This window comes from Hydractinia symbiolongicarpus, chromosome 13, assembly GCF_029227915.1.
Source record: "Hydractinia symbiolongicarpus strain clone_291-10 chromosome 13, HSymV2.1, whole genome shotgun sequence".
Classification (NCBI taxonomy): Eukaryota; Metazoa; Cnidaria; class Hydrozoa; order Anthoathecata; family Hydractiniidae; genus Hydractinia; species Hydractinia symbiolongicarpus.
Genome location: NC_079887.1, coordinates 19888969 through 19914607, shown reverse-complemented (window position 1 = coordinate 19914607; position 25639 = coordinate 19888969). Strand labels below are relative to the sequence as shown.

At 34.8% G+C, this 25639-nt stretch overlaps 1 protein-coding gene across 1 annotated transcript; it reads left to right on the top strand.

Moving 5' to 3' along the window:
• The first annotated feature begins 882 nt into the window (after positions 1-882).
• LOC130623180 (serine/threonine-protein kinase MARK2-like) lies at positions 883-25542 on the top strand. The gene is made up of 12 exons (XM_057438665.1): positions 883-1150; positions 1520-1627; positions 1839-2035; positions 3039-3097; positions 3587-3722; positions 4170-4291; positions 22634-22743; positions 23408-23534; positions 23660-23935; positions 24208-24333; positions 24955-25185; positions 25286-25542. Exons 1-12 carry the CDS (start codon positions 923-925, stop codon positions 25540-25542), a joined length of 1977 nt encoding a protein of 658 aa, XP_057294648.1. The 5' UTR covers positions 883-922.
• The last annotated feature ends 97 nt before the right edge of the window (positions 25543-25639 follow it).

Here is a 25639-nt window from a genome sequence, read left to right as displayed (position 1 = left end):
TCCTTATGCACAAAATTTTATGTGTAGTAAATAATGTCCGAACTCATTTTTTTGATTTTACATGATCATTGTTTGCGCATGCTCGATAGATAGAACTCGTTATCTAAAGTAATTCCGTAACCCAATGTACATTTAGCCTTTCATTATTTATTTTGTTATCTTCTATTTTGCGTGAAGATATTTATCCTAATGGCTGACTTCTTTCAAATTAGCGAAATAAAAATAAGGAAAGTGGATGAGTAAACTTGGCAAAATTTTGTGTTGTTTTTAAAGAAAGCGTGTACTTCTAAGGTTTCTCCGTAATATATTTTAGGCCCTGGTGAATCAAAGCACCTTCTGTTTAGTGCTGCTGCACTTATTTTTTTTATTGATCCAGAAGAATAGTATTTCTTGTAAAAAATCCACGAAAGGGAAATCTTTAACGCAATATTTAATTGCTCAAAAAACACTACTCAAAATATCCTCGTTTTCTTTAACAAGCAGTTTCTGCCTTGACAACGCCAGCTAATAAAGGGGAGTGAAACAACGGCTAAGGCGCATCATTTTACAATAGAAATGCTGAGTAGTTGAATTTTCATCACTGGGATTCCTCTGCGAGAAGGTGATACATTACAGTGTAACGAAATCATATCGTTTTTATACAATAACGTTAAAAACACTTCCCGATACATCGCCCCATATGTGTCCCGTTAAACGAAAAAAAAAAGTATAATATAAATCCCAATCAGACAAATAAGACCCTGCAAAATCGACAGATTATACAAGAAATTTATTAGCCTAAAACTCCGGCACCTATTCAACGTTTAATTAACGACGATAAATAGAAACCATTTAATATGACGTCAGAAATCTTATTTAACGTCATACATCAAACTGTTCGCAGAACAGCAGAGTAATCCTGTAAAAAAACAACGTCGACAACATGCCAGATAAGCGATCATCTAGTATTCCAAAATATACTGACGCATCGTCAGAAAAACCGTTAAAAACAACAGAAGAGTACGATTGCGAGCGAAGGGGGTACAAGTTAACAAAGAATTGCTTGGGTAGTGGTGCATATGCAAAAGTCAAACTTGCTTATGTTAACAACTCAAAACTTGAAAAGGATAAAAGGTTAGCAGATGAACTGAAGGAGAAAGGCACAAATAAGGTAGTTAGTTATATTTGCTATCGAGAAGTTTAAGCTAGTATTTGCAGATTTTGTGTTCTTTTGAGTTTACATCTAGATAATGATAAGGTAGTGTATAATACGAATAAACGAAGTTGGTTTGGTCATGTCTATTTGATTGGTTGAAATTTTGAGCCAAAATAGTGGTTGTGTTAATATGTTGAGATGGTTTTTACCTTCGAACGAAAAGAAAAATTCCATTGAACCAAACAAATAAAATTTTCCTAGCGTTAGGACAAAAAAATGTCTTGAAATGGTTGACTATATCCTATTCCCTTAGATCATAAGATGAGATTTAAATGCTTGGTATTGCAGACAGAGATGTAATTCATATTTGTAACATTTTTTCAGGTAGCTATCAAAATAATTTCGAGAAAGAGCGCACCAAACGAGTACATTAATAAGTTTATGCCAAGAGAAATTGAGACGTTACATGCTACATACCGCTTCCCGCATGTTGTAAGTACTTTGTGAAACCGAACCCCTCATCAGTATTTCTAATATAAGCTGTTTAGTAAGTGTAAATTTATTTGACATAAAAAATGCTCCTGAAAGCATTTAAAACTATAATCAGTACTTTCAATTACGTTATGAATAATTTAATTAAGAACAAGGCCGGACGTGTCCTCGTTTTTCCGACATTCCAAACCAACTTACCTGTTTCTTTTAGATCCAGTTGTACGAAACATTTCGAACAGAAAACCGTGTTTATTTAGTAATGGAATATGCGTCCAAAGGAGACTTACTTGAATACATTAACACAAGGTCAGGTAAATCACCAGGAATAGGGGAAACGAAAGCCAAGATATTTTTTAAGCAGCTCATAGCGGGAGTTCAACATTGTCATCGACGCAACGTCACACACAGGTAATTATATTCACTCCACTCACTCCACTCACTCCACTCACTCCACTCACTCCACTCACTCCACTCACTCCACTCACTCCACTCACTCCACTCACTCCACTCACTCCACTCACTCCACTCACTCCACTCACTCCACTCACTCCACTCACTCCACTCACTCCACTCACTCCACTCACTCCACTCACTCCACTCACTCCACTCACTCCACTCACTCCACTCACTCCACTCACTCCACTCACTCCACTCACTCCACTCACTCCACTCACTCCACTCACTCCACTCACTCCACTCACTCCACTCACTCCACTCACTCCACTCACTCCACTCACTCCACTCACTCCACTCACTCCACTCACTCCACTCACTCCACTCACTCCACTCACTCCACTCACTCCACTCACTCCACTCACTCCACTCACTCCACTCACTCCACTCACTCCACTCACTCCACTCACTCCACTCACTCCACTCACTCCACTCACTCCACTCACTCCACTCACTCCACTCACTCCACTCACTCCACTCACTCCACTCACTCCACTCACTCCACTCACTCCACTCACTCCACTCACTCCACTCACTCCACTCACTCCACTCACTCCACTCACTCCACTCACTCCACTCACTCCACTCACTCCACTCACTCCACTCACTCCACTCACTCCACTCACTCCACTCACTCCACTCACTCCACTCACTCCACTCACTCCACTCACTCAACTCACTCAACTCACTCCACTCACTCCACTCACTCCACTCACTCAACTCACTCCACTCACTCAACTCACTCAACTCACTCAACTCACTCAACTCACTCAACTCACTCCACTCACTCAACTCACTCAACTCACTCAACTCACTCAACTCACTCAACTCACTCAACTCACTCAACTCACTCAACTCACTCAACTCACTCAACTCACTCAACTCACTCAACTCACTCCACTCACTCACTTGGAATGCTACATTGCTTCACAACTCAAATTCTTTTTTCTCTTTTTAGGGATTTAAAATGTGAAAACATTCTTATTGATGATGATGAAGAAATTATTAAGCTATCAGGTAACATGGCCTTTTGTGTCTTTAGAAAGTTTCCAAAAAACGTCTCTCCATTGTCTTTTTTTTTAATAAATTTTTTCGACAAACGTGTATGGTCATACACAAATGTCAACTTCGTCAAACAACGTGTAGAGCTCAATAGCTCTTTCGTCTGACAAATTTATATTTATGTCAAAAGGACGGTGTTGCCTATCAATTTTGGAAACGCATATGTAAAAAAATATATATATAAAAATATTTAAAAAATCTAAGTACGAAAATGAGCGAGCTTTGAACAAGCTAAAAGCAGATCGGATACTGTGACATAGAAGGGGCAAAAGTGGGGCACGAGTAAAATAAACTGTGGCAAAAGGAATATTAAACCATGAACAAACTAACGGCTCTATGTACACCATTGAGCTACCATCTTTTTGGCACTGCGCACATAGTCGAAGATGATACTTGATACTTGGGGCAATTCAATAATCATTCATAATTTTTTTTTTCACGCAGATTTTGGATTCGCGACCAGATTTCCTACTAACAAAGTAAAAATGCTGGAAACCTTTTGCGGTAGTTATGCTTATGCAGCTCCTGAAATACTACAAGCCGAAAAATATGATGGAAAAATTGCTGACATATGGAGCATGTAAGTAACTGGTACAACTCATGGTTAATCATGGTTATTTCAATGAGTGTAAAAATGCTGACAGAACAACAACACAAAACATTTCCAAACAACTTCCACTTGGTTCTCCGGCATCCATTTTTACTTTCCGCTCACCACTTCACGATTCACCCAAAATGGAGGTGATTATTATCAGCTAGGACCAAGGGTATTTACGAAACCTTACTGTCAGAATATCTTAGAATATCTTAGAAGAGGACGAGGTTGACAACCTTGTACACGTACTTTTATTTAAAGCGTTACCTGTGTAACACTTCAAGTAAAAGTCTTAGCAGCCTCTAGGAATTATTCTTTTTTTTGAAGTTTAAAAATAGAAACTCAGTCACTTCTGCAAATCGACCACCTTACTTTTTGGTATTAAAAAACGGTTAACTTTTTTTAACTTTTAACTTTTGTTTAATTATCTAGAGGTATAATTCTCTTCGCTATGATCAACGGAAGGCTTCCTTATAACGACAGAGACATTAGAACTCTCATTAAACAAACAAAAACAAAACCAAGATTTTCAACTCGTGTCCAGGTAACCGCAGGTATGTACAAAATTCAACCTCATCCCTTGGCTTTGGTCAGATTCCGTCCCAGTATAAGAAAAATCTAACAAGCTCTGAAAGCGAGGTTGGACAATTTTAATTTTAATTTTAGTCATAACGGGGCTGCATTTGTAAGACTGCAGAATTAATCTAGTCGAATTTTCGCTTTCGTCTTGGCTGTCTGTACAATCTCATCCCCAGGGCTTATTTTTGGCTCTTTGATATGTGGCTGCGCGAAAGAAGTAGCTTTACTACTAAATTGTCAAAAAACCACAGTGGGTATTTTTGAAAGAGTTGTTTGTCTTGCTTGCCCAGTTTTTACCCAAGGGACATGGCGAGGGTAGAAACAAGCATATGGCGAGGGTTTAAAATATTGTGGATATGGTCATGAAAAATCCCTTCTGTAAAAATGAGATCAGTCCTCCAAGATCTAAATTATATGCTCAATATCATGCATCAAAACCACTTCATAAATGAAGGAGATATTTTGCATGAATTGAAATTCTCAAACTTCCGAAAAAGAGTAATGAGTAAAAGAGTAATATTTGTAACAACTGCTCTTGGTATGGGTGGTAATGTCCCTCGACTCACTAACCTCATTCATATTTCTCCATCATCAAAACTAGAAAATTATGTACAAGAAATTAGGCATGAAGGGAGAAATGGTGCACAATTTAAAGCCATGTTATACTACAACAAATTTGACATCAATGATGGACGAATCAGTTAAAAGTTATTGTCATGAGACTAGTTGTCTAGGAAAATCATTACTAAAATGCTTCAGTTTTAAATGCAACATGCAAACAAGAATATTGGTGTGAGAACTGTAATCCTACAAAAGCTGATGATTTTTCTTTTATTCAAAATATACAAATGTCAGATTTTGATATAGAAGCAACCCTGCACAAACAACAGGTACGGACTGCGAACTAGTTGTTTTATGGATCCGAAATTGAAACATTAGGCTTTCATGCGACTCGGCAGTAGCCAAGAAACGAAGAATAATAGCTAATTTTTTAAAAATTTCCAGAAGAGGGTGAAAATGTCTGTCACTTATAGCATAATAGAGTTATAGCATAGCGATTTTATCTCATTTTACCCCCTGCAGGGATGTACATCCTTGAAACCCACGATGTAACCTCGTTCCCACGGTCCTCCAAGAGCTATACAGCCCTGGGTTTGAGGTTGCCAACAACATGCATACCCATAATGGAACATAGAGGAATATGGATTCGAGGTTGCAAAGAAAAGTTTGAAATATGCTTATCTCAAAAACTGCTGTATTCATTCTTAAATAACGTCGAAAAATTTCAAAATCTTTGAGCAATTAAGCCATGATGAGCACCACTATCTTTTTTTAACCATTTTTTAACCCAAACTGTGCGCTTTTAACGAGGCTTTTTTCATTTACTATTTTTAATAACGCTATTGCAAGTAGCAATGATAGAAATAAGAAGAGTAGCTTCTTCCTCGAAGTTATCCATAGTTGCACTCTGACTGTAATAATCTTCCGTGTATATGTTTGAGAAATAACGAAAGAATATGAAATTAGTAGGCAGGTGTTACAATATTCTTTTAATATTTTTACGTGTATTTACCAAAAAAATATTAGAAGAATATTAAAAGAACTAGTCGTTAGCCCTTGGAAAATCCACGGGTTCGCCCGTCCTTTTTATACCGCATTGCGTGCTTCTCGCTAATGCGCAGCTAAGCTACCATTTTGCGTGACAGACAGACAGACAGACAGACTGACAGACAGACGTATACGGGTATTATAATGTAGATATTTAAAAAGTGAATATTTTTTGTGAATACTCTTTTGTGTGTATCGGCCTTTATATTCAGCTTGTTTTTTATTCAAAGAATATCGAAAAGATATTCAAGAATTTTTATTCTTCTACAAGATACACGGGGAAATAATGGAAAAATATTAATATACTCAAGTTATTCTTCTAATTATTCTTCTGTGTATATCGGCCTTTAAGCTTATTAATTTCTATTGGCTGGCATTTATTAGATATTTGTACATAATTTTTTTGTTAGAAATATATATGGAACGATAATTTTTTCTTGAATTTGGTGTTATTTTCCAACTTTCAACTTTTGGCTCACTGGGAGATTCTTTAACAGCTAGGTTTTTTTGACAGATAAATAGATATTTTCGCCTATATTAAAAAGTTACATTTGCGATAAATATTCACAATAAAATGGCAGGAGCAAGTAAAAAGCATTGAGCCTTATCACCAAGACCATAGTTGTTAAGTATTATATGCTAACAAATGTTATTGTACATTTAAATTATTATTTAAAATATATGTTTATATAAATAAGACGTCCTAAGTAATTACTATTTCCTACACACTCTCACATACAAACAACAATATTTTGATCCCTACTAAAAATATTTGCTTAAATTAATATTATTGTCACGAATTGGTGACTTAGTCACATGTTTAAACGTATTATATGTTCCTAACATTTTCATATCCTCGGTCAATAAATTCCACAGCTGGGGGTCCTCTATGTCGGATTGAAAAAGAACTAGACTTTAAAAAAGTTTTTGGAATAGTTACTCCTGACGTACCTGGTATTATATCTATGTTGAATAGATGAAAATCGTTTAGAAAATATATTTGGCAGTAGTCTAAGTTTACTTTTGATCATGAACAACAACACTTGATGGATGTGTAATTAGAATATATTTAGTACATCAATCTTGTGAAGCTGTGGTTTGGCAGAGCTGTATCTGTCTACACCAAAAAATATTCTACATGCATGTTTTTGTTTACTGTAAATTTTGTAATTTACTGCTATTTATACTTGCCCATGCGATATTACAATACGTTAGGTATGAAGGAAAAATATAAATTGCGTAAACAATGGAGGTTTAGATATGGTTTAGCTTTATAAAGTAACCCGATATTTCTTGCTACTTTATTCTCTATTACATGAATAAAAGACTTCCAGGACAACATTTCGTCTGAGTACTCCTAAAAATTTTATTGTGTTTTCTCTCCTAATGTTAATGCTGTTTATTTTTAAATCTGGGAGTTTGAGAGGTAGATTGTCAATTTTATATGGTTTAGAAAAAATAGTGTATTTTGTTTTTTTAACATTTAGGGAAAGTTTGTTAGCTTTAAACCACCCTTCTACCTTTCCTAGATCTAGGTTGAAAATAGTAAAAAGAATTTTTATGTCATTGTGGGGATAAAATAGGTTGCTATCATCAGCAAAAAAAATAAAATTAAGTATTTTGGAAGAATAGTGTAAATTGTTAATATAAAGCAGAGCGGGCCAAGAATGGAGCCTTGCGTTACACCACAAGTTTCAAATCAGTAAATTCATTGAAACTGTTTTCTGTTTGTTACGTAAACCCTGAACCAGTTTAGATTATTGTCTCGTATGCCGTATGATTCTAGTTTGTAAAGTAAGATGTCATGATTTACTGTATCAAATGTTTTTGAGAGATCAATAAAAACTCCTAGCGTAAACGTGTTTTTAATAAAGTTGTCGGATATTTCACTTGTCAATTGTAACACTGCGTGGTCTGTAGAGTTGTTTTTTTGGAAACCAAATTGTTTACTATAAAGAAGAATATTATATATATTATACGCTCTATAATCTTCGAAAAGCATGGTAGGACTTGTAGTTAGTAACATCACACTCATCACCTGCCTTAAAAATAGCTGTAACACGTGCAACTTTTAACTCATCAGGACAAATTTGATTTGGCTTTCTTGACATTTTTTCTGTCCATTGGGCTACTCCATGTTATCAATTAACCCCGTTTTTAGATGGGGGTTTAAAGAGTTGCACGGTAATGAGTTGGCTACCTAACGTCCTGACTTTAAAGGGGTTACGGAACGGCTGTTGATTTTCGACTTTAGTGGCTTACACGAAAGTTGAGCTGATGGCGGCGAAAAACAAAACTGGCTATTTTTCTGGCATGTATGTATTTTACAGACTGGAACATATAGATGTATCTAGAATTTTTTTCTTCTCCAGCCTGGGTCATGCCTGAAATATTTCTTTGTAATATACTTTTCGACAAAAAATATTGAACCAGTGAGCAAAGTGCGCTGGTATTTTCATTGCGCAAAACGCGTTTGCCGGATTTTTAATATGTGCGCGGGATATACGGGATGTGAGTATTTTAACAGGTTCGTAGCCCCTTTAAAAGTTCCCATTCTCCATGTGGCTCTAAATTTAGCAACTTGTGCAGAATTATCATGCTGAATAGTTTCACTTTTAAAAAGAAGGAGTGAGAATGAGTGAAGCTTTGATGCAACGAACTCAACAGATGAGGAATAATTTATTGAATAATTCATAGTGTATTTGAACGTAAATTAAATTTTTATAATAGAAATCTATATTATAATGCCCGTATACGTCTGTCCGTCCGTCCGTCCGTCTGTCTGTCACGCAAAATGGTAGCTTAGCTGTGCAATAGCGAGAAGCACGCAATATGCGGTATAAAAAGGACGGGCGAACCCGTGGATTTTCCACGGGCTAAAGACTATAAATAATAATTATTATAATTTTTTTCTGCTATCATATTTAGTAACTTTACGCGAATAATTTTTTGTCTAAAAGGGTTTTTTAGACAATAAATTAATCTTTTTTTTTTCTACATTATTTTAATGTTTTCATTTTTCAGAACCAGCTCGCCTAACCGAAGTAGTTTTTTTTTCATATAAGTCAAAGTCAAAAGCTAGCTTGGCAAGTGAGCCACCCCGTTTGCCTAGCCAGCCCGCCTCCATAAACAGCCCCTTAGGCGAAATCTCGAGACAAGTGGTTAGCCTAGCTAATAAAAGCCAAGTGTCCAACGTGTTGAACCAGAAAGAAATGTTATTGTTGGCACCGCATTGTTCATTTTTATTTTTATCTGTATAAAGTATTGTCTCCAATAATTACTACCACTATATTTCAAAACAAAGCAAGTGAAGTTGTGCAGTTAGCTACCTACTAGCTAGCTTAGCTGACGAAAGGTAGGTGTAGTTTAAACCAGTTAGCTTTAGTTGGTCTGGCCAGTGCACAAGGCAAGGAAAACAACACTGTAACTACTTTTGTTATATTTAGCTATACCAGACATATAAAAAAATAATTCTCGCAATAAACTCTAAAATTGCCAGATTAGCCAAAATTTAATATTGTTTATATAAATTGGTTAGAAATCTAGTATTAAAAGGGGGATGGTAGGTCAAACTTTTTTGACAGAGATGGAATAAGGTTGGAAAGAAATCATAGCAAAATTACATGAATATAAGAAAATGTTCTCTTTATACTTATTCACAAGAATTTATTTCAGCGAACAATTTGTAAATACATGTCTGACTCTTAAAATTTGTTGTGAACTTGTAAACTAAAGAAAAAAAATCATGAAAATTTCTTTCTGTAAAAATCACTTCTTTTAAAGATTACCTGCACCCACAAAAAATTTTTCCTCATAAAAAATAAAACAGTTAGCCAGAAAAAGTTAAATTAAAAATTTAAAAAACTTTTAAGATTTAAATTTTAAACCCAACGGAATTGACTATAAATCTGTCTCATTTCCTTATACATTATCTGAAATTGTGTCTTTATTCCATGTCTTTGTCTGCAACGAAACAACAAAATTATAGTAGCTAATGGATGTTTGAATGTTTCTACTAATTGCTTTTCATCCGATGACTTCCCATTCAATCACAACAAAGTTATTTTACGAGATGCTAAACCATAGAGTTATGTAGTCAATGGAGTTAAATATTCGCTTTTAGATAATCACGTAATTAGGCCAATATAAGCGACATGCAGCCGTGGCATTTTTAATAACCTTTCGTCCAAATTTGACAATGGTCTTTGATGATTATCCATATCTTGATTCTTTTAGTTGGATATTGGATTATCCTTTTCTTCTACTTGTGCAACAATTAGCTAGCTCTAATTCATGTTTTGTTGTCCTGGTTCTCTGTCCTGGTGGTTTCAGTCATCTAGCTATATTTAATTTATACCATGAAGTTTGATTATAAGGATAAGATGTGTCATGTATTTTTTAACAAGTGCTTTAGTCCATGCGCACTGCTTTGCAGCCACATAGATAAAAATACCCTTTGTACCATCATCCAACTTTAAACTTTGTAAAAGTGAATAACTGTAACTTGTTCTTACTTGAAGCGTTTTAATAAAGTTAATATATGCCACAGAGAGGACTAGCAGCACCGTATCAACACGTTATTCAAAAGTTAAACGTTAGTATAAAATGCAAGGAATTAGGAAAGAAACAACAGAACGTTACACATACTGCCTTTTTCCGTATGACACAAATAATTGACTGAGAAACTTGACTGGGCTATCGAGTCAAACAAAAAGCAGGCAAAAATTTGTCCCTACAAGCGCGTTACTCGTGCGCAGACTGCGCTGTATGAAAGTCGGTAATAGCTTTTTAGAATGAAAACGTAAAAAGTCAAACCGAGTAAAAAATCCCTGCATAAAATACAATGAAAAAGTTAAAACGTTTGTTTACAAGTCTTCAAATACGCAATCTGTGGACGAGAGTTTAGCAATTTGTTCATCGGACAGCAACTCTTTTGTCTTATTCTGTACCAAAATAGCGTTAAACTGGAACTTCTGGTCGTGTCCTTTCAAGCAGGTGTGGAGGTAATGTAAGTATACATTGCCACTACTTTTCTTCAATTTTCCTTCCTTGTTTGTGTACTGTCTGATTGCAGTTGTTTTAACAGCTATGACATCTGTCTGTGTAAATACCAGCTTGCATTCCTCACAACGCTTCACGCTGTCACTTTTATCTATTTTATGTACCAACGTATACATTTTTGATTGCACTCGCGTTGGATCAAATATATCAATGGTGGATAACTTTTTTTTACTTGCCACTGGGTGTCATTTTTCTTTAATTTCAGCGGACTTACAGTAGCATGGCTTTGACTTTGGAATATATCAGGTTCCGGATGACGAACTCTTCGTTTTTAACCAAGAGTCTTCTTTAAACCAGCGTCAAATGGCTTAGTATACTTGTCATACGAAGAAGGGATGAACGCCATAAATGCATCGAAATGCTGTTTTCGTCTATTTGGGCCCCAAGGGAGCCATGTTGTTGGTTCAACAAAAAAATGCTGGCATCCGGGTGCTAGTCTATAATTCCCTTGTCCATACAAGGCCTTTTCTACTTCTTCCAAGTAGTTTTTCTTAACCCATTTTGTCAGATTGTCACTCACACGTTTAATATCGGTGCTTGATAGGTCGCTAAGTTTTTTTTTCAGCAGCCTATGCTTTAGTTCTAAGCTGTTGCTGTAAAACCGTCCATCAATTTGAAGTTTTTCTCGTGCAGACATAACTAAACATTGCTTAAATATATCTGTTCTGTGTTTTTTGAAACCAGAAGTGAAAACCAGGCATAATGTCGTCCCAAATAAATTTCAAACTTGTCAACTTGATGTCAAAATCCTCTTCATCGTCGGCATCTGCAAGCCCTTTGCATTCTAGGGTGTTTATTTGCATACCATATATATCTGCCTAATTCTTCCAACGTTTTTTGATTGGTTCCCATACTTTTCAATTTTGTTGCATCTGCTTGTTGGAGGTGTTGCGTGCACCATAAATGGCCTGTATTATGCAAGATGTCATTTACACCGTTGGCGATTGCGTGGTCCAAATCATGTCCTACTTTCTTTATATTGATTCTTTATTGGTTCTGCAATCACAATCTCACCAACGAAACTTCGATAGGAATTTTGATTCTTCTCGAATTGCCACTGACTCGGGCCTAAAAACAATATTTTATTATCATCAATAAACTAAAATAAACATAAAGTACATAGTAGGAGTTGACAGTAAAATTTTTTTAACATAATAAATGTTGAAAAATGTATCTGGGAATGTTGGATGTTTGCCACTGCCATCAATCATTCGTGTATGATGAATCAGTGAGCCACAATTTGTCTGCCACTTTAAATGTATGACCAACGCAGAGTTACCCAGACAACAAAATCTGTACAGGTCATGAAACATGAAAGGTATATAATTGAATGACATATAGCATTCCCCAGTGAAACGTACATAACGAACAATAGATCCATTGTGAAGTAAGTCGATCAAACTCTCTGCTTCGGTTAACGCGTCGAGTCTTTTCCTTTCGTTGCATTTGATGTTTAGCATTGTGAACAACTTTGGGAGTATTCAGCATTTCACTTACAGATGATGCTGTACAGTTCTGTTGGCCTACCTTCACGTAAACCTCATCAGGTGCAACACCGTCAGCAAGCATACTTGGTACCTTGGCTAGGACGGTCTTGTAATAGGCATTTGCATGGGATTTGGTAGCGTTACCATGTCGTTCGATATTGAATATTTCATTCTGATCACAAATCCAACGATTCAAGTACAAGTAATATTTGTTAGGTGGGACACTATTCTTCACACATCTCACTGTAGCGATCATATTGGAAAAGTTGTTAGATTTGCTGTAACGGTAATGCCGAGTTAAACAATAAACATTTTCTTCATCGACATACTTCCTTATATAGACTGGCTTAGCAGTAGCTGGTGACGTGTCCCTCACATTAATGTAAACTTTCCTATTAAGATCATCTTTATGAGTTATTTTGCATATATCACCGTTTACATAATAACATCTGGATGCATTCCCTCGTTTGGTATAAGCCCCATTATCATCTGCTCTTGCTGAGGCTATAGATATCTTATCGGCGTTCAATGTGCACATGCAGTTATCTTGTCTTTCAGCTGAAGGTTTCTTCGTTAATTCAAATTTATGAGGCTTGTTTAACAGCATATTAAAGATGACATCAGCCTTATCAATCTCACCAATTCCATCGTAAGCATCTTTCCTAGAAATATAAGGGTTACTGTAAACTTAATTTAAATGTTTTAGTTGTGCACTGTTTTTTATAAGAACCAGGAAATTTGGCTTCGGCTTGAAGTGTTCTTATTCTGTTCTTAAATTTTGACCATTTTTATTCTAAGAAGTTAGTTTCGTAAAATCGAAACAATTGATTCTGTGAAAATTTATAACTTAAAAAATATTTCTCCATGTTTGTTGTGTTTTTAGAGAAAAAGAGCAAATCACAAAAAATTCAGCCTTGCTATTGTTCTTATCTTGTTTTTAACAATTTTCAGCCTCATTGTTCTAATAAAATTGTTGTTATAAAAAAGTGTACCTAGACCAGGAATATTCAGGCCTAATGTCAATTTAAAAATGTTTAATTTTAAGAACTTAAAATGAAATATTTTTCGTTCCAACCGTTTCAGTTATTTTATCATCTTTATCTGTGTCTTTTTGTCTTCACTAAACACAAAAATCAAAATATAACAATACGTACACTAACTTTTGAAGCATTAAAAAGTAAAAAAAGAAAAACAATATGTTAAAAAATAGAATTATCTACCGTTTAACTTCCTTCACAATGACTACTTCATCTTCAGATGATTGCTCAAAGTCTCGGTTGCTGCAAATACCATATATTTTGTGTTATACATGCACGGTTTTTTTATAAGCAAAACAGCTTCAAATGCTTGATTGTTGCTGATCTGTTGCTCATTGAACATTTATCTTTTAGAACAAGAAAAGTTTCCGAAAGTAATGATTTTGTTTTCGTTGTTGTTGCTTATACAAAAGCTTGTATGTGATATTATTTTATTCTTATTAAACTGTTTATTTATATAAATGATATAAATATAAATTTTCTATTAAATTCTTCATCATCGTTTTCTTAACCCTTGTTCCTTGTTTTGGTTTGTCACACCTCCATCAGAATTAAAATTACTAAAATTCTAATACGCATAGGCTAAAATTTATTTGCAGCAGGCCTGCCTTGGCAGTATAAAGTTTGAAAGAGACTAAATAAAAACGTCTTTAAGACGTTTTGGTACCTACGGGAACGTCTCAAAAACGTCTTTAAAACGCCTTTAACACGTCGCAAAAAAACGTCTTTTTTACGTTTCTTAAAGACGTTAATAGAGGTGAAATTAGAAATTGGGACAATAGAAAGTGCCCGTTTGGCCCTTGATTGGAGGTGACCGATGTATGGAGGGTTTTTTATAAGAGTTTGACCATGAATTCAGCAGGGAATTTCTTTTCTGGCCGCTTATCAGGAGGTAACCGATGACTGATGTATGGAGGTTTCACTGTACTTTGTTTTGTCCTCAGAACAAAAGATATTTACGCTGGGCTTACTTTGTTTTTTCTTTGTTTTTAAACTTGTTAAACTTTGGTGCAGATAACATGCATGGTGTTTTTGTTCTCTGAGGATAAACCGCTATCTACAAAACCAACGAAATATGAAGATTTTAGTGTATGGTGTGATAAATGCCCACTTTGTTATCACTTCACATGTGCAGAAATTCCTCGTGGGGTAGACCCTAGCAATTTCGATCAATGGATTTGTGAATGGTGCCGAAACATCACAAGTATATAACCTATACAATAATACACACACTTAAAAAACTATGTTTTATATATTGGAAGTTGTAAGTTTGTTAGGGCAGCACATATTATAATAAGGTCATCAATATGATGAGTAAGGTTGATAGTCATTTCTCTTCCAATGATATGAAATGTTTTAAAACGTTGTATTACTTGTTCGACTAATATGCGTAGTTTCGCTACTTCATTTGTTTTCTTTACGTCTTTTGTCAACATTTGAGAGCCTAATTTTTACTAGACACATTAAAAATTCTTCTCTTGCAGACAACTTTGACTGTGGTCCAATTTTTTTGGTGATTTTTTATATTTACGAACAATAGCTGTCTTGACAGAAGCCCCTCTCCACTTTCGCCGGACATTTAGTTTGATGTAATTAAATAGCTTGGAGCATTACACGTACAATCTTTTTCCAACTTTTTGGTTTTGTTGTTTAAGTATTTCACTTTATTGTTGATTACGAAGTTTTTATTATAATATCTTTGTGATTGTTATATTTTGCACAGTGATGATAAAACAAAATACTTAAACTAAATTTTGCAATGCTTACTAACATAACGAAAAATATAAAAATTGAATAGGAAGTAAATGCTGCAAGAGATGTATCATCGTATGCTGAAGATTGATATGCATTTTCCCCATCAAAATATCATTTACAGTGGCTGCATCATCATAATTATCAATGGGCAGTTCACTATCATTTACTAATGGTAATTCAGATGCTTGTATATCATTCGTAGCTACGATGTGTTGTGATGATGACGATGCAGCATCAATAGCTTTCTTTCCCTTTGATCTTTTGGGTGGAAGAGCCTGTTTCGTTAAAACACGTCTTTTACTGCCAACTAAGTTTTTAACTTTTCCTGCTGATAGGTATCCCAATCTTTCAGATGGAAAGGGGTTTTCTTTTGTTGGGTATCCATCAATGAAATGATCCGAACAAACTCTTGACTGTTTGCCTGGAACCCAGCGTTGTTAGTAGCACTGTCCAATCGATTAATTAGCTGTAACCATTTTCCCCTCGATTCCTTTTCCTTTTTCTCGGTTGGAAATGGAAACAACCTACATATGTAAAAACATAGTTTATGTTTACAGGAACAAGCGACACGACTATAATTCATAAACTTAGCTACCTAATAGTTATTACTTTCCCTGAAAGGGGATCACGTTCACATGATTGATTCATACAAGAGTGAGATTTTTCCATTTGTTAAGTTTGTAATCACCATTAGAGCAACCACTAACAGCACAATGTCTTCACATGTTAAGATAATGTAAAATACAATTTCAAATTCAAAGAGTAAAGGAAAGATTAGCATGCGACATGCACTAGCTCGCCCACGATTTCGTTTGTTTACCTACCAAAACTATCTAGGGCCCAGGCCGCGCAGTTCGCAAGTGTATATTTTACCGAACGCTTTGAAATCGGCATAAGGTGTATTCTTTTTTGTTCAAAAGTAAACGTCAAATGCAACATTTGTTGAAATAGAGCGATGTTCTTTACAAATTTATTCTATGCGGTCTTTCGAACGCTGTTTTCATTGTAAAATGTATCCTTTTTTGGACAAATGTAATTCGAATTTTTGGCTACCTCTGTATAAAAAATTCTGAAATATCAAAAACGTTTATTTCTACGCCAATTATTGCGAATGGGTAAAGAAATAACATAGTTATTTGTTTCTTGTGAAATTATCTTTAAAACGAAAAGAAATGATGACATTCATTTCGAACGAGATTATACTTGTCTTACAAAGACCAAATAAAGACGTCTTTGAGACGTTTATTTCCAACGAGATTTTACTGGTCTTACAGAGACCAAATGAAGACGTCTTTGAGACGTTTCTTTCTAACGAGATTTTACTGGTCTTACAGAGACCAAATAAAGACGTCTTTGAGACGTTTCTTTAGAACGAGATATAACTGGTCTAACGGAGACCAAATAAAGACGTCCTTAAGACGTTTCCTTTAAACGAGATTTGACTCGTCTTATAAAGACGCCTTTAAGACGTCTTTTTCTGGGCGAGAGACGTCCGAACGAGCTAGAGACGAGAAAACACGTCTTTAAGACGTCTTTGTGTTTACTGCGTCCTTGCTTGATGTTACGGGTATTTCAAGTCCTAAACCAGCCCCACGGTTTACTTTCTTTCTAGTAACAGTACATAATATGGTAGATCCAGGCAGTAAGAGGAAGTTTGAAAAAGCCTTGCTCAAACCCAGAGGAGCATGCCCTACAACATATGAATTACGCATGATGGAAACATCCTAAGTATCATGAGGATTATCAGTTTTTCGCGTACAAACCAATATTTCCCCAGCAAATGGATTCCAGATGTTCATATATGCGTGGTAACCCCTTGCATACGAATTGAAGGAAAATAATTTGCTTCGTCAATGACGCTCGGCAAAGGTTCGTCGATATTGTCAGTCATTTGTTTAAGCATCATTTCTTCTTTGCTCAAACAGTAGCAGCAGTGATATGAAGTAAACCAGTTCTTCAATATGTTTGTATCAAGAAAGTATTTTACAAGTATTTTACAACATGTTTCTTCGAACGTTCGAATCAGAATAGAAACACCACGAGAAGTTGAGGATGATTTTGATATTAAACGACCAGAGTTAAAAATAAAGCCAAGTCAGGCAGCCTTATCTATTGTAGATGATTTGAACAACTTTTTAATCATGAATCATTCTTTGACCCCCCCCCCCCCCCCCCCCACGACCAGACTTTTTGATAAAAAAAGGATATTCATATAAAACCTCCATACATCGGTCACCTCTAATACAATGGCCACTAAGCTGGGTCCCCCAAAGTGGCCGCTATTAGAGGTTCCACTATAAGAACATAAGTCTCAAAATTTAAGAAGATGTTAAGATTATTTTAAGGCTTTGCGAAGCTTGACTACAAATTTTTTTAATAAAAATATAAAAAATCCAAGTGCTACACTTTGTAGCAATTATCATCAAATTAGGTTAATACCATAAATTACAGAATAACCTCCCCCTGCTGAATAAGCACTACTACATATTTGTCCTCTCTGCCAATTAAGCGCTCCTTTTAATAGGTGAAATTAAATAAGCTCCCTGCCCAGGCGCTTATTCGTAATTTATAGTAAATTAAATTACATCCCAAGAATATTTATAGGCTGCATTTCAAAAACGTTAAAAACATTGCAAGGGCTTTTTACCATATTCATGTTCTTATAAAAAAGAATGTCTATAAATAAAAAAATAAAATATTTTACATAAGTATTCTCTAAAAAAATAAAAGCTTTAATTGATGTCTTTGAAATTGATCTAGAAAATTGTGGACATTTTTTGATACATACAAATTCTTTTATGTAACAATGAACTTCTGAATGTTTCAGTATTTAGGCGTTACTCTAACTCTCTCGCTCAATTTGAAAATGCCGACAGTGGATGTTTTGATAAGGGCTTATCTAAAAAAGAAAAAACATTTAGAAAAAGAGGAACAATGATACAATTGTCCATACACCACATATTTATCCCTCATTTATCCCTTCATCCAATTTTAAAACCATCAGGACAGAAAACGTATATACGAGACAGGTAAAGTATATATACATGATTTTATTTACAGTGTTCACAACACATGTAAGAAAGACTAATACAAAAATTATTATTAATTGTGAAAATATTTGATTATACTTCTTTAAAAATTTGTACAACTTTGGTGGAACACAATTTCAGTGTAATATCACCAGACAGACGACGAAAAAACCTATTTTCTTCCAAATTTAAACCTGCTTTAATTTTAATAGGGTCAGCTTTTTTATAATAACTTTTTACTTTTTATGCTTTTTTAGCGTTGTACACTCATAATTTTGTTCTTATATATAGTCTATGAAGGTGTTCAAACATCAGCCTTTCTAATTTCATTTATTTCTTGTTGGCAAAAAACTCCCAACATGAACTACCCTTTGCCTGAGCTCTAAGCTGGAAAACTCGGTTTCATGTGGCCAATTTATATTTTGTTTTTGATTGTATGCTCCCATACACAAATCGCAGTAACATATAAAGAGAAATTTATAAGAAAATGAGAACAAAACTTATGTATGTAAATTAAGTCACATCCACCTGCAATACAAACCATGTTGGCGAATACATGCCAGCGTAAATCGAGAAATTTTTGTTAACACCTGGGCATTTGCCTGAGCCAATTGCAGTGTCGACGACGTCGTGTACTAGAAAGGCTAAACGTATATAATGTGGTCTGGATTTTCAGCTTACGGAAAAACATATATGTTTAATTTATAATATAGATGTAAAAACTGTTAAAACATAGTATATATATATAAGTGAGCTATGCGCAAATCTTAGAAATAACGTTAAAAAAAATAGTCTATGGCTTTATTGCCTACATTTTTTAGCCTGTCAATTTGTGTTTGGGGTATGGAAATATAAACACCATTGTGTCACAATGAAACATGTCTAGGCAGCTAGCTACTATATAGTGGGGTCAACTGTAGCAGGGAAAGGTGATTTTACAAAATTCAAGTATAATTTTATCCAATCGAAGCGTGAAAAAATATTTTGTAAATGTTTCTGCTGGTTGGTTAGGAAATTTACAAAGCAAGTTCAACAAAGTGCCCAAGCTTTCAGATAAAAAATCTTAAAGTTACGGAAATAGTTAATAGTTAATTAAAAACCTTGTAAAAACTAATGTCCAGTTGGCTGACTATTAACCCAACTAAAAATTTGCTTTTCTGGTAGCTAGCTAGCTTTAACTATTCTAAAGTTAGCTGGCTTGGTGATTAGACAAAAGGCATGTGCAGATCAGCTAAAAGACACCAGCTAGCTAATCACAATACAATAATTCTTACCTTATATCAAGTATACTATAATATATACTACTCTGGAGTTCTCACCAGCAAGCCAACCCTAAAAAAAATTCCCCACAGGCACAGGCGAAGGACACGATGCGCACAACCAGAATTCAAAGTGCTTTTGGTCATAGTCCAAAGCTTTGACCAAAGAACGTAGATTACTAGAAAATCGTGAAGATCAGATTATTTACAATCTGTACTCTTATTAGTTGTAAACAAAACGAAGCTTTCCTATTGTCTTTTCAGGTAATAACAATGACAGGGTCCGCGCAAATATTTTAGCCTAATGCCTAAATATCACAACCTCGTGTATCCATCCTAGCTGCGCTGTCTCTCTCTGTATCCCTCAGAGCGATTTTAAAGATTCCGCCACGCGTAGCGGTCGGCAGAAATCAAAAACTGCAGTGTTAGAACTTATTATTTTCGTTATTTTCACATTTGACTAAGGCTCTATCTATAAAGTTAGATCTTGATTAAATATATGTACACTTTAAACGCCTCTAGCCTTCTTGTTGTGTAATTTCACGTAATCATTGCTTTTAAATTTTGGTTAAAATTCGTTCAAAAGACTTACGCATACATTTTTGACTTAATAAATCTCCGAAAATTCTTGTGCTGAAATAACAAATTGTGTCCGAAAGCTATTCTGCTGAAACAATTTCCGCCAAAAATTTTAGTTCTACGTGATAACGAATATGATAACAGAAATGCAGTACGGAATTGCATAGAGGCTTATAAGCATAGAGGAAATATTTTAAATAAAAAGACCTGCGACTTGAAGATTTCCGTCATTAGCCTGAAAGATTCTGAAATTTGAAATAGACTTTGAAAACGGAGAACAATGGGGTATATAAACACATCATAAGTATCCTAATTCTCAATTATTATTGCAATCAACGTAAAATACAACTTAATAAATAAAAAGTAAAAAATAATTTTTTTACATATATATAGTATACATTCTAAAACAATAGTTAAAACTTTAACTGGATATTTTTATAACTGATCTCGATCTGAAAAATTCTGAAAATTCCAGGATGCAGGATTGCTATGTATGAACTTCATGATTCGAATATATATAATAATTTCTGAACAAGTTCAATTTCAATGAATTATTACTCAGTTAAGTTACCAATAAAATCCTTTAAAATTTCTCTCGTTGAAGATTTTTCGAAAATGCTGATGGTGCATGGCTTGATAACAGGTGATCTGAAAAAGATAGTATATTTTAAAATTGAGAAAGAAGAATACAATTTTACCAGGAACTGAATTAATACTAGGTTGTTTAATTATTGTCTCCCTTTTTGATTTGAAGTGAGAATTTATTAAAAAGATACAAATCAATGCCATGTGATGCACAAAAGGTATACTATATAAATATGTATATAAATTTAGTCAAGCTGGTTTTGATATCATTGTTAAACAAGTAAAATATTAAGCAGGCGATACAAGATTTTCAAACCTGTGGACAACGCAGGACTTATTTTGTCAAAATCGATTTACTGAATTATACAAATTTGATTGTTTATTATCGAGGAAATTGATTGGTCATTGTTTTCGAATTGAATTCAACAAGTTGATACAAAAAAGGGTAGATACTCAATTAATAAATTTGTTAGATTTGATAAATCAACAACATCATATTATAATTTCAAGAAAAAAACATGAAAAAAAAAGAAATCTGTAACATACTGTGGGTAGTGTCTAGTTGTACTCCAACGACTAACTATGTTGTGTTATTGTTAATTTATCAGTTCAACTTGACTGTTCCGTGCAATGAAAAACAATATTTTTTTCATGATTCAGCAAATATCTTTTCATATATATACCTGATAGTAGCCTCACAAAGGTTCCTTTAGAAGTTATTTTACTCACCCAAAACGCTTGTACATTTTACGGTGTATGTGGCTTATCAGCACCCTCATTGATAAAATTACACAGGGCAGGTATAAATTTTTTTTGTTGCTGGCGACTTCTAAAAAAAAGAGACTCTAATGAAAGCACTATTTTGTGCAGTTCTAGCTTGATAGCTGTAGTACAAGTAAGAGTAGTTTTACGACTATTACCTAATAAAATGCAAAAATAATTATTTAGCTCCCTAGCTACATCAGTAAAGCTATTACGACAAGCCAGGCAATTCGGGAAGGGAAGACCAACTAAATGTAAGCAGTTTTAGTCATGGCTATACACGGAATGTTCTGTTCTTGATTGACTTTAAATTGTGATACATTTATAAATTGCGGCCTTTGGATCAACGTCATAAACCGTTCTGAGTTTAATTTCATATAAGATATAAGTAATCCTTCTACTTACTTACTGTTAACAAGTTTGGCAACAACGTGGACAAACAAAAACAAATCTTTTCTTTAAGATAAATTCACATTAAACGAGACCATATTACAAATCTTCAAGTTAACATAACAAAAGAATCTCGATTAACATTTTTTATGGCAGTCAAATCTTCAGAGACAACAAGGAAACCGAGACAAGATAAGTTTTGCTCGATCAGTGTTTTTTTGTCTTGATGGTACCAAACACACAGGTTGTGTTATATCAAACCTAGGTTGGATGTTTGAGCCGAAGTCCCCCACGAAGTTGAGAGTAAGAAAAAAACTTCTCCGTACACAAAACAAGCACTATATACCCGCGGTCCACTAAATGTGCGGCACTTCGGCGGGGCGCAATAATTTTTTTTTGCATTTGTGTAATAAACACTCAAAATTCAACTACACAGCAGCATAACAAATCTTCTGCCATTTTAAATTGGCTAATGGCTGTTACGTAACTCGCCCTAAAGCAACTCGCCCTTTAACTCGCGACATTGAGGAGCCAATCAAAATTCAAACTTTAACCGCCCAGCATGTATGTATTCAGAAAACGAAAAAGAAGCCCTAGGAAGGAGATTGCTTGCTGTCTGTGAACTGATAAGAAGCGATTAATCATGTATCCAAGGCAATTTTTGTCTAAGTTTTCCGATAAAGGGACGAAAAATCTTGAGAACAAAATTGACTGATTATGTGATAAAAGTGTGATAAAAATTGTGACACATTTTACAATTTTCAGCTTGTCAAGACTTGGTCTGTAAAATACTTACACCAGAGGCGACACGCAGAGCGACCTTGATGGACATCATTAGACACCCATGGATGAGTTCAGAGGATGCAGCATATAATGTATATACTTTCTATTACTGCTAACTTCGTCACCAAGATCTATTTCAACGTGTCTTAAAAACATAAGTATATTGACTACAGCCGACTATCTAATTAACGGTAGCCAGGGGGTATTTCATAATTTTTCTTACCACTGGTAAATAGTTAAGGTGAAAATTTTGATATCCTCGGAGAAAGCCTTGTTAACTAGGCTCACTTCGCTTCTCTAATCGACACTTCCCGTGGTGTCATGCTTTATAAAACTTTCGATTTACGCTATTTTTTTCTTATTTTTAAATTCATTAAATTAGCATTGGATGCGTGTAAAATTTTAACTCATTTGAGCTTCAGAAGTTCAGTTGATGCGTCATGTTATAGCACTTACTGATTTTCAGCATTTCTTTGAAAATTTCACACTTTTTTATTATTTTCAAAAAACCTGGGGACATTAAAGAACAGAAATAAAATAAAACAAAAGTGTCTATTAATGGCCAAAAATTGATTGCACTGCTGCGAAAACACTGTTAAAACCCGATGAAGAACTCTTTAACCAGGTGGCACCTCTAATTAGCGGATAATAAAAGTGTTTGTGGTACCGTTGTGTTGTTGAAACGAGTAAGAATTTACAATTAAAAATCTACAAAATAATTTCCAGAACGTTTTTCTTAATAAATGTATATTTTAGAAATCGCCTCGTGGAATTCCTGATGGCAAAAGTAACGAAGTAGTGGCTAATGAGCTGGCAAACGATGTTCCAAAATATAATTTATCCATCAACAAGAAAGTTATTTACCAACCATACACGCAAAGAGGTAACTAACAAAGCATTCAGATTGGTTGATAGCAATTTTCAACTCGTCCTCAAGACGTTTCTTTTTATAAACAACTTTGCAGTCTGAATAAGACGAGTAAATGAAATGCGTAATTCCGTTTATAGTTCTTCAACGTGAGAGATGGATGGCGAAAGTGCCGGAACCGCAAGCCATCCAGAAGTTACTGCACACTCGTAAGACAAAACTTCCTACTGATGATGAAGTTTGTGCAGAAGAGAAAGTTGCTGAATCAAATCAAGTTGGAGCTAACGCGGAAACTATTTTATCCAAGTATTGGGAAGAACGCAAAAAGTCAGAAAAACCTCGTAAACAACTTATAACCGGACTTTTACCAAATAAATATCAACCGGAACCAGTTGTTACAAAAATTGCTTTCGCCGGTAAGGTTTTAATGCAGGCGACTTTTCTTCTGGTGTGATGTGCATTTTCGCACACTATGAACTGCTTTATAAGAATCACATCTTTTCGTCTGAGAATCGTGATTCATAAAAATTGACATTTTGAGTAGTTAAAACAGTTTATAAAATGCGATGACATTTAAAACCTGGCCGTATCTAGTAGAAGAACCAACTTATCAGAAAAGAAAAAGTGAGTTATGGCTTGTGCCAAAACTAAATAATCAAAACAACTGTATTAATAATTTTCGTTACAGTTGCACGACCCAAAGCGTCACAGGAGGAGGGAGTGGACACTGGATACAGATTGACTTCAAATAGAACAAACAAAACAACTGTTGTGACAAGTTCTTCACTCATAAAGAGGAAATCAAAAGATCCAGGTAAGAGAAGGAGGAGGTTAACTATCCAGGATGGTGAGATGGAAAAAATGCAAAAATTTTTTGTTAATTTCGTTAACCTATTGAAAAATCAACGGGATCGCCCGTCCTTCTAAATCCCACAGGAATTCGCCCGTTGTGACAAAGTAGATAAAAATGTATCGCATTTGCTATTTTGTGTTTCCATAGCACTAGTTTTTCTTCAAGAATACATGTTAGGAGGATGGTAAATTTTTCCTATTTTTACGAATTTCGCGAATAACAAGATGTTTCACGAACGGTGGCTAATGTAATTTTGGCACAATTTCGCAATAATTCTCGCGAATGATTGTTCTCGTTGAGGTACCATTAGGCTTTTTCTTTTAAAATCACGAATCTTGCCTAATAGTTACATTGAAAATCGTCAATTCAGTACACCTTTTGTGAGTTTTTAACAACAAAAGTTACTAAAAGATTTTTTTGACAATTTTAATGGTCAATTCCTCGATTTTTCTTTTTACAAAATAAAGAACAATCCCGCGCCTGCGCAATACCTTGAATAAGGATGGTCTAATTATCGTTCTTACTTCGTCATATTTTAAAAATTAAAAATTTAAGTTATTTAGACGATGTTTTTGCTTTTAGCTCCCAAACAAGGCAAGAAAGACATCTGTTCTCTACCGCCAGTTTGTGCGACTCTTAGCAAGCCCGCTACTAACAAACTAAAGAGCAATTCTGCGCCTGCACAATACCAACAAAGATCACCGGACGACATGAGACAAATCGCAAATAAAGGAAAAACACGTCAAGCCTCCACACAATCAATAAAACAATTCAAAACAAAACCAATTCAAAACATTTCCTTTAATCAACCAGGTAAGAAATACGCTTAGTAACAAATGGCGGGTTTGAGTGTTGCTATTTTTGGAATGGCCTATATGCATATATATTAACGCTAGAATACAACAAAATAAAGATGAAATTGACAAAATCAATTTCACAATGCTTTCCTTCTCAGGAATCAATATCGAAGTGATCAACCTTCGTCGCAACTGGCAAAAATTAAAGCAAAGCGCAGGAGTGCCGAAAAAAGATAGCAAAACAAAACGATCCAATAACATCGAGCTGACGTATTATACTTTAAGCGGGAAAGAGGTGAACGTTCGAGACAAACATAGTGGCGTCGTACGTGTTAAAAATCACTACAAACGAGCGTTACAGAAATGTCGCTAGCAAAAAATGTTAACATTTATTTTTAGACGTTAAATATATTTACATGTTAAAAATAATTATTTTACTTTTTTATGTAGTTTTAAAATATAGTAGAGCA

Bases quoted from the DNA above. Each gene is read 5' to 3' on its own strand.
- LOC130623180 (XM_057438665.1), top strand. From the start codon at position 923: ATGCCAGATAAGCGATCATCTAGTATTCCAAAATATACTGACGCATCG. The intron at 3,723-4,169 runs GTAAGTAACTGG...TTAATTATCTAG, and splicing joins ATTGCTGACATATGGAGCAT to AGGTATAATTCTCTTCGCTA. The intron at 23,535-23,659 runs GTAACTAACAAA...TTCCGTTTATAG, and splicing joins CCAACCATACACGCAAAGAG to TTCTTCAACGTGAGAGATGG.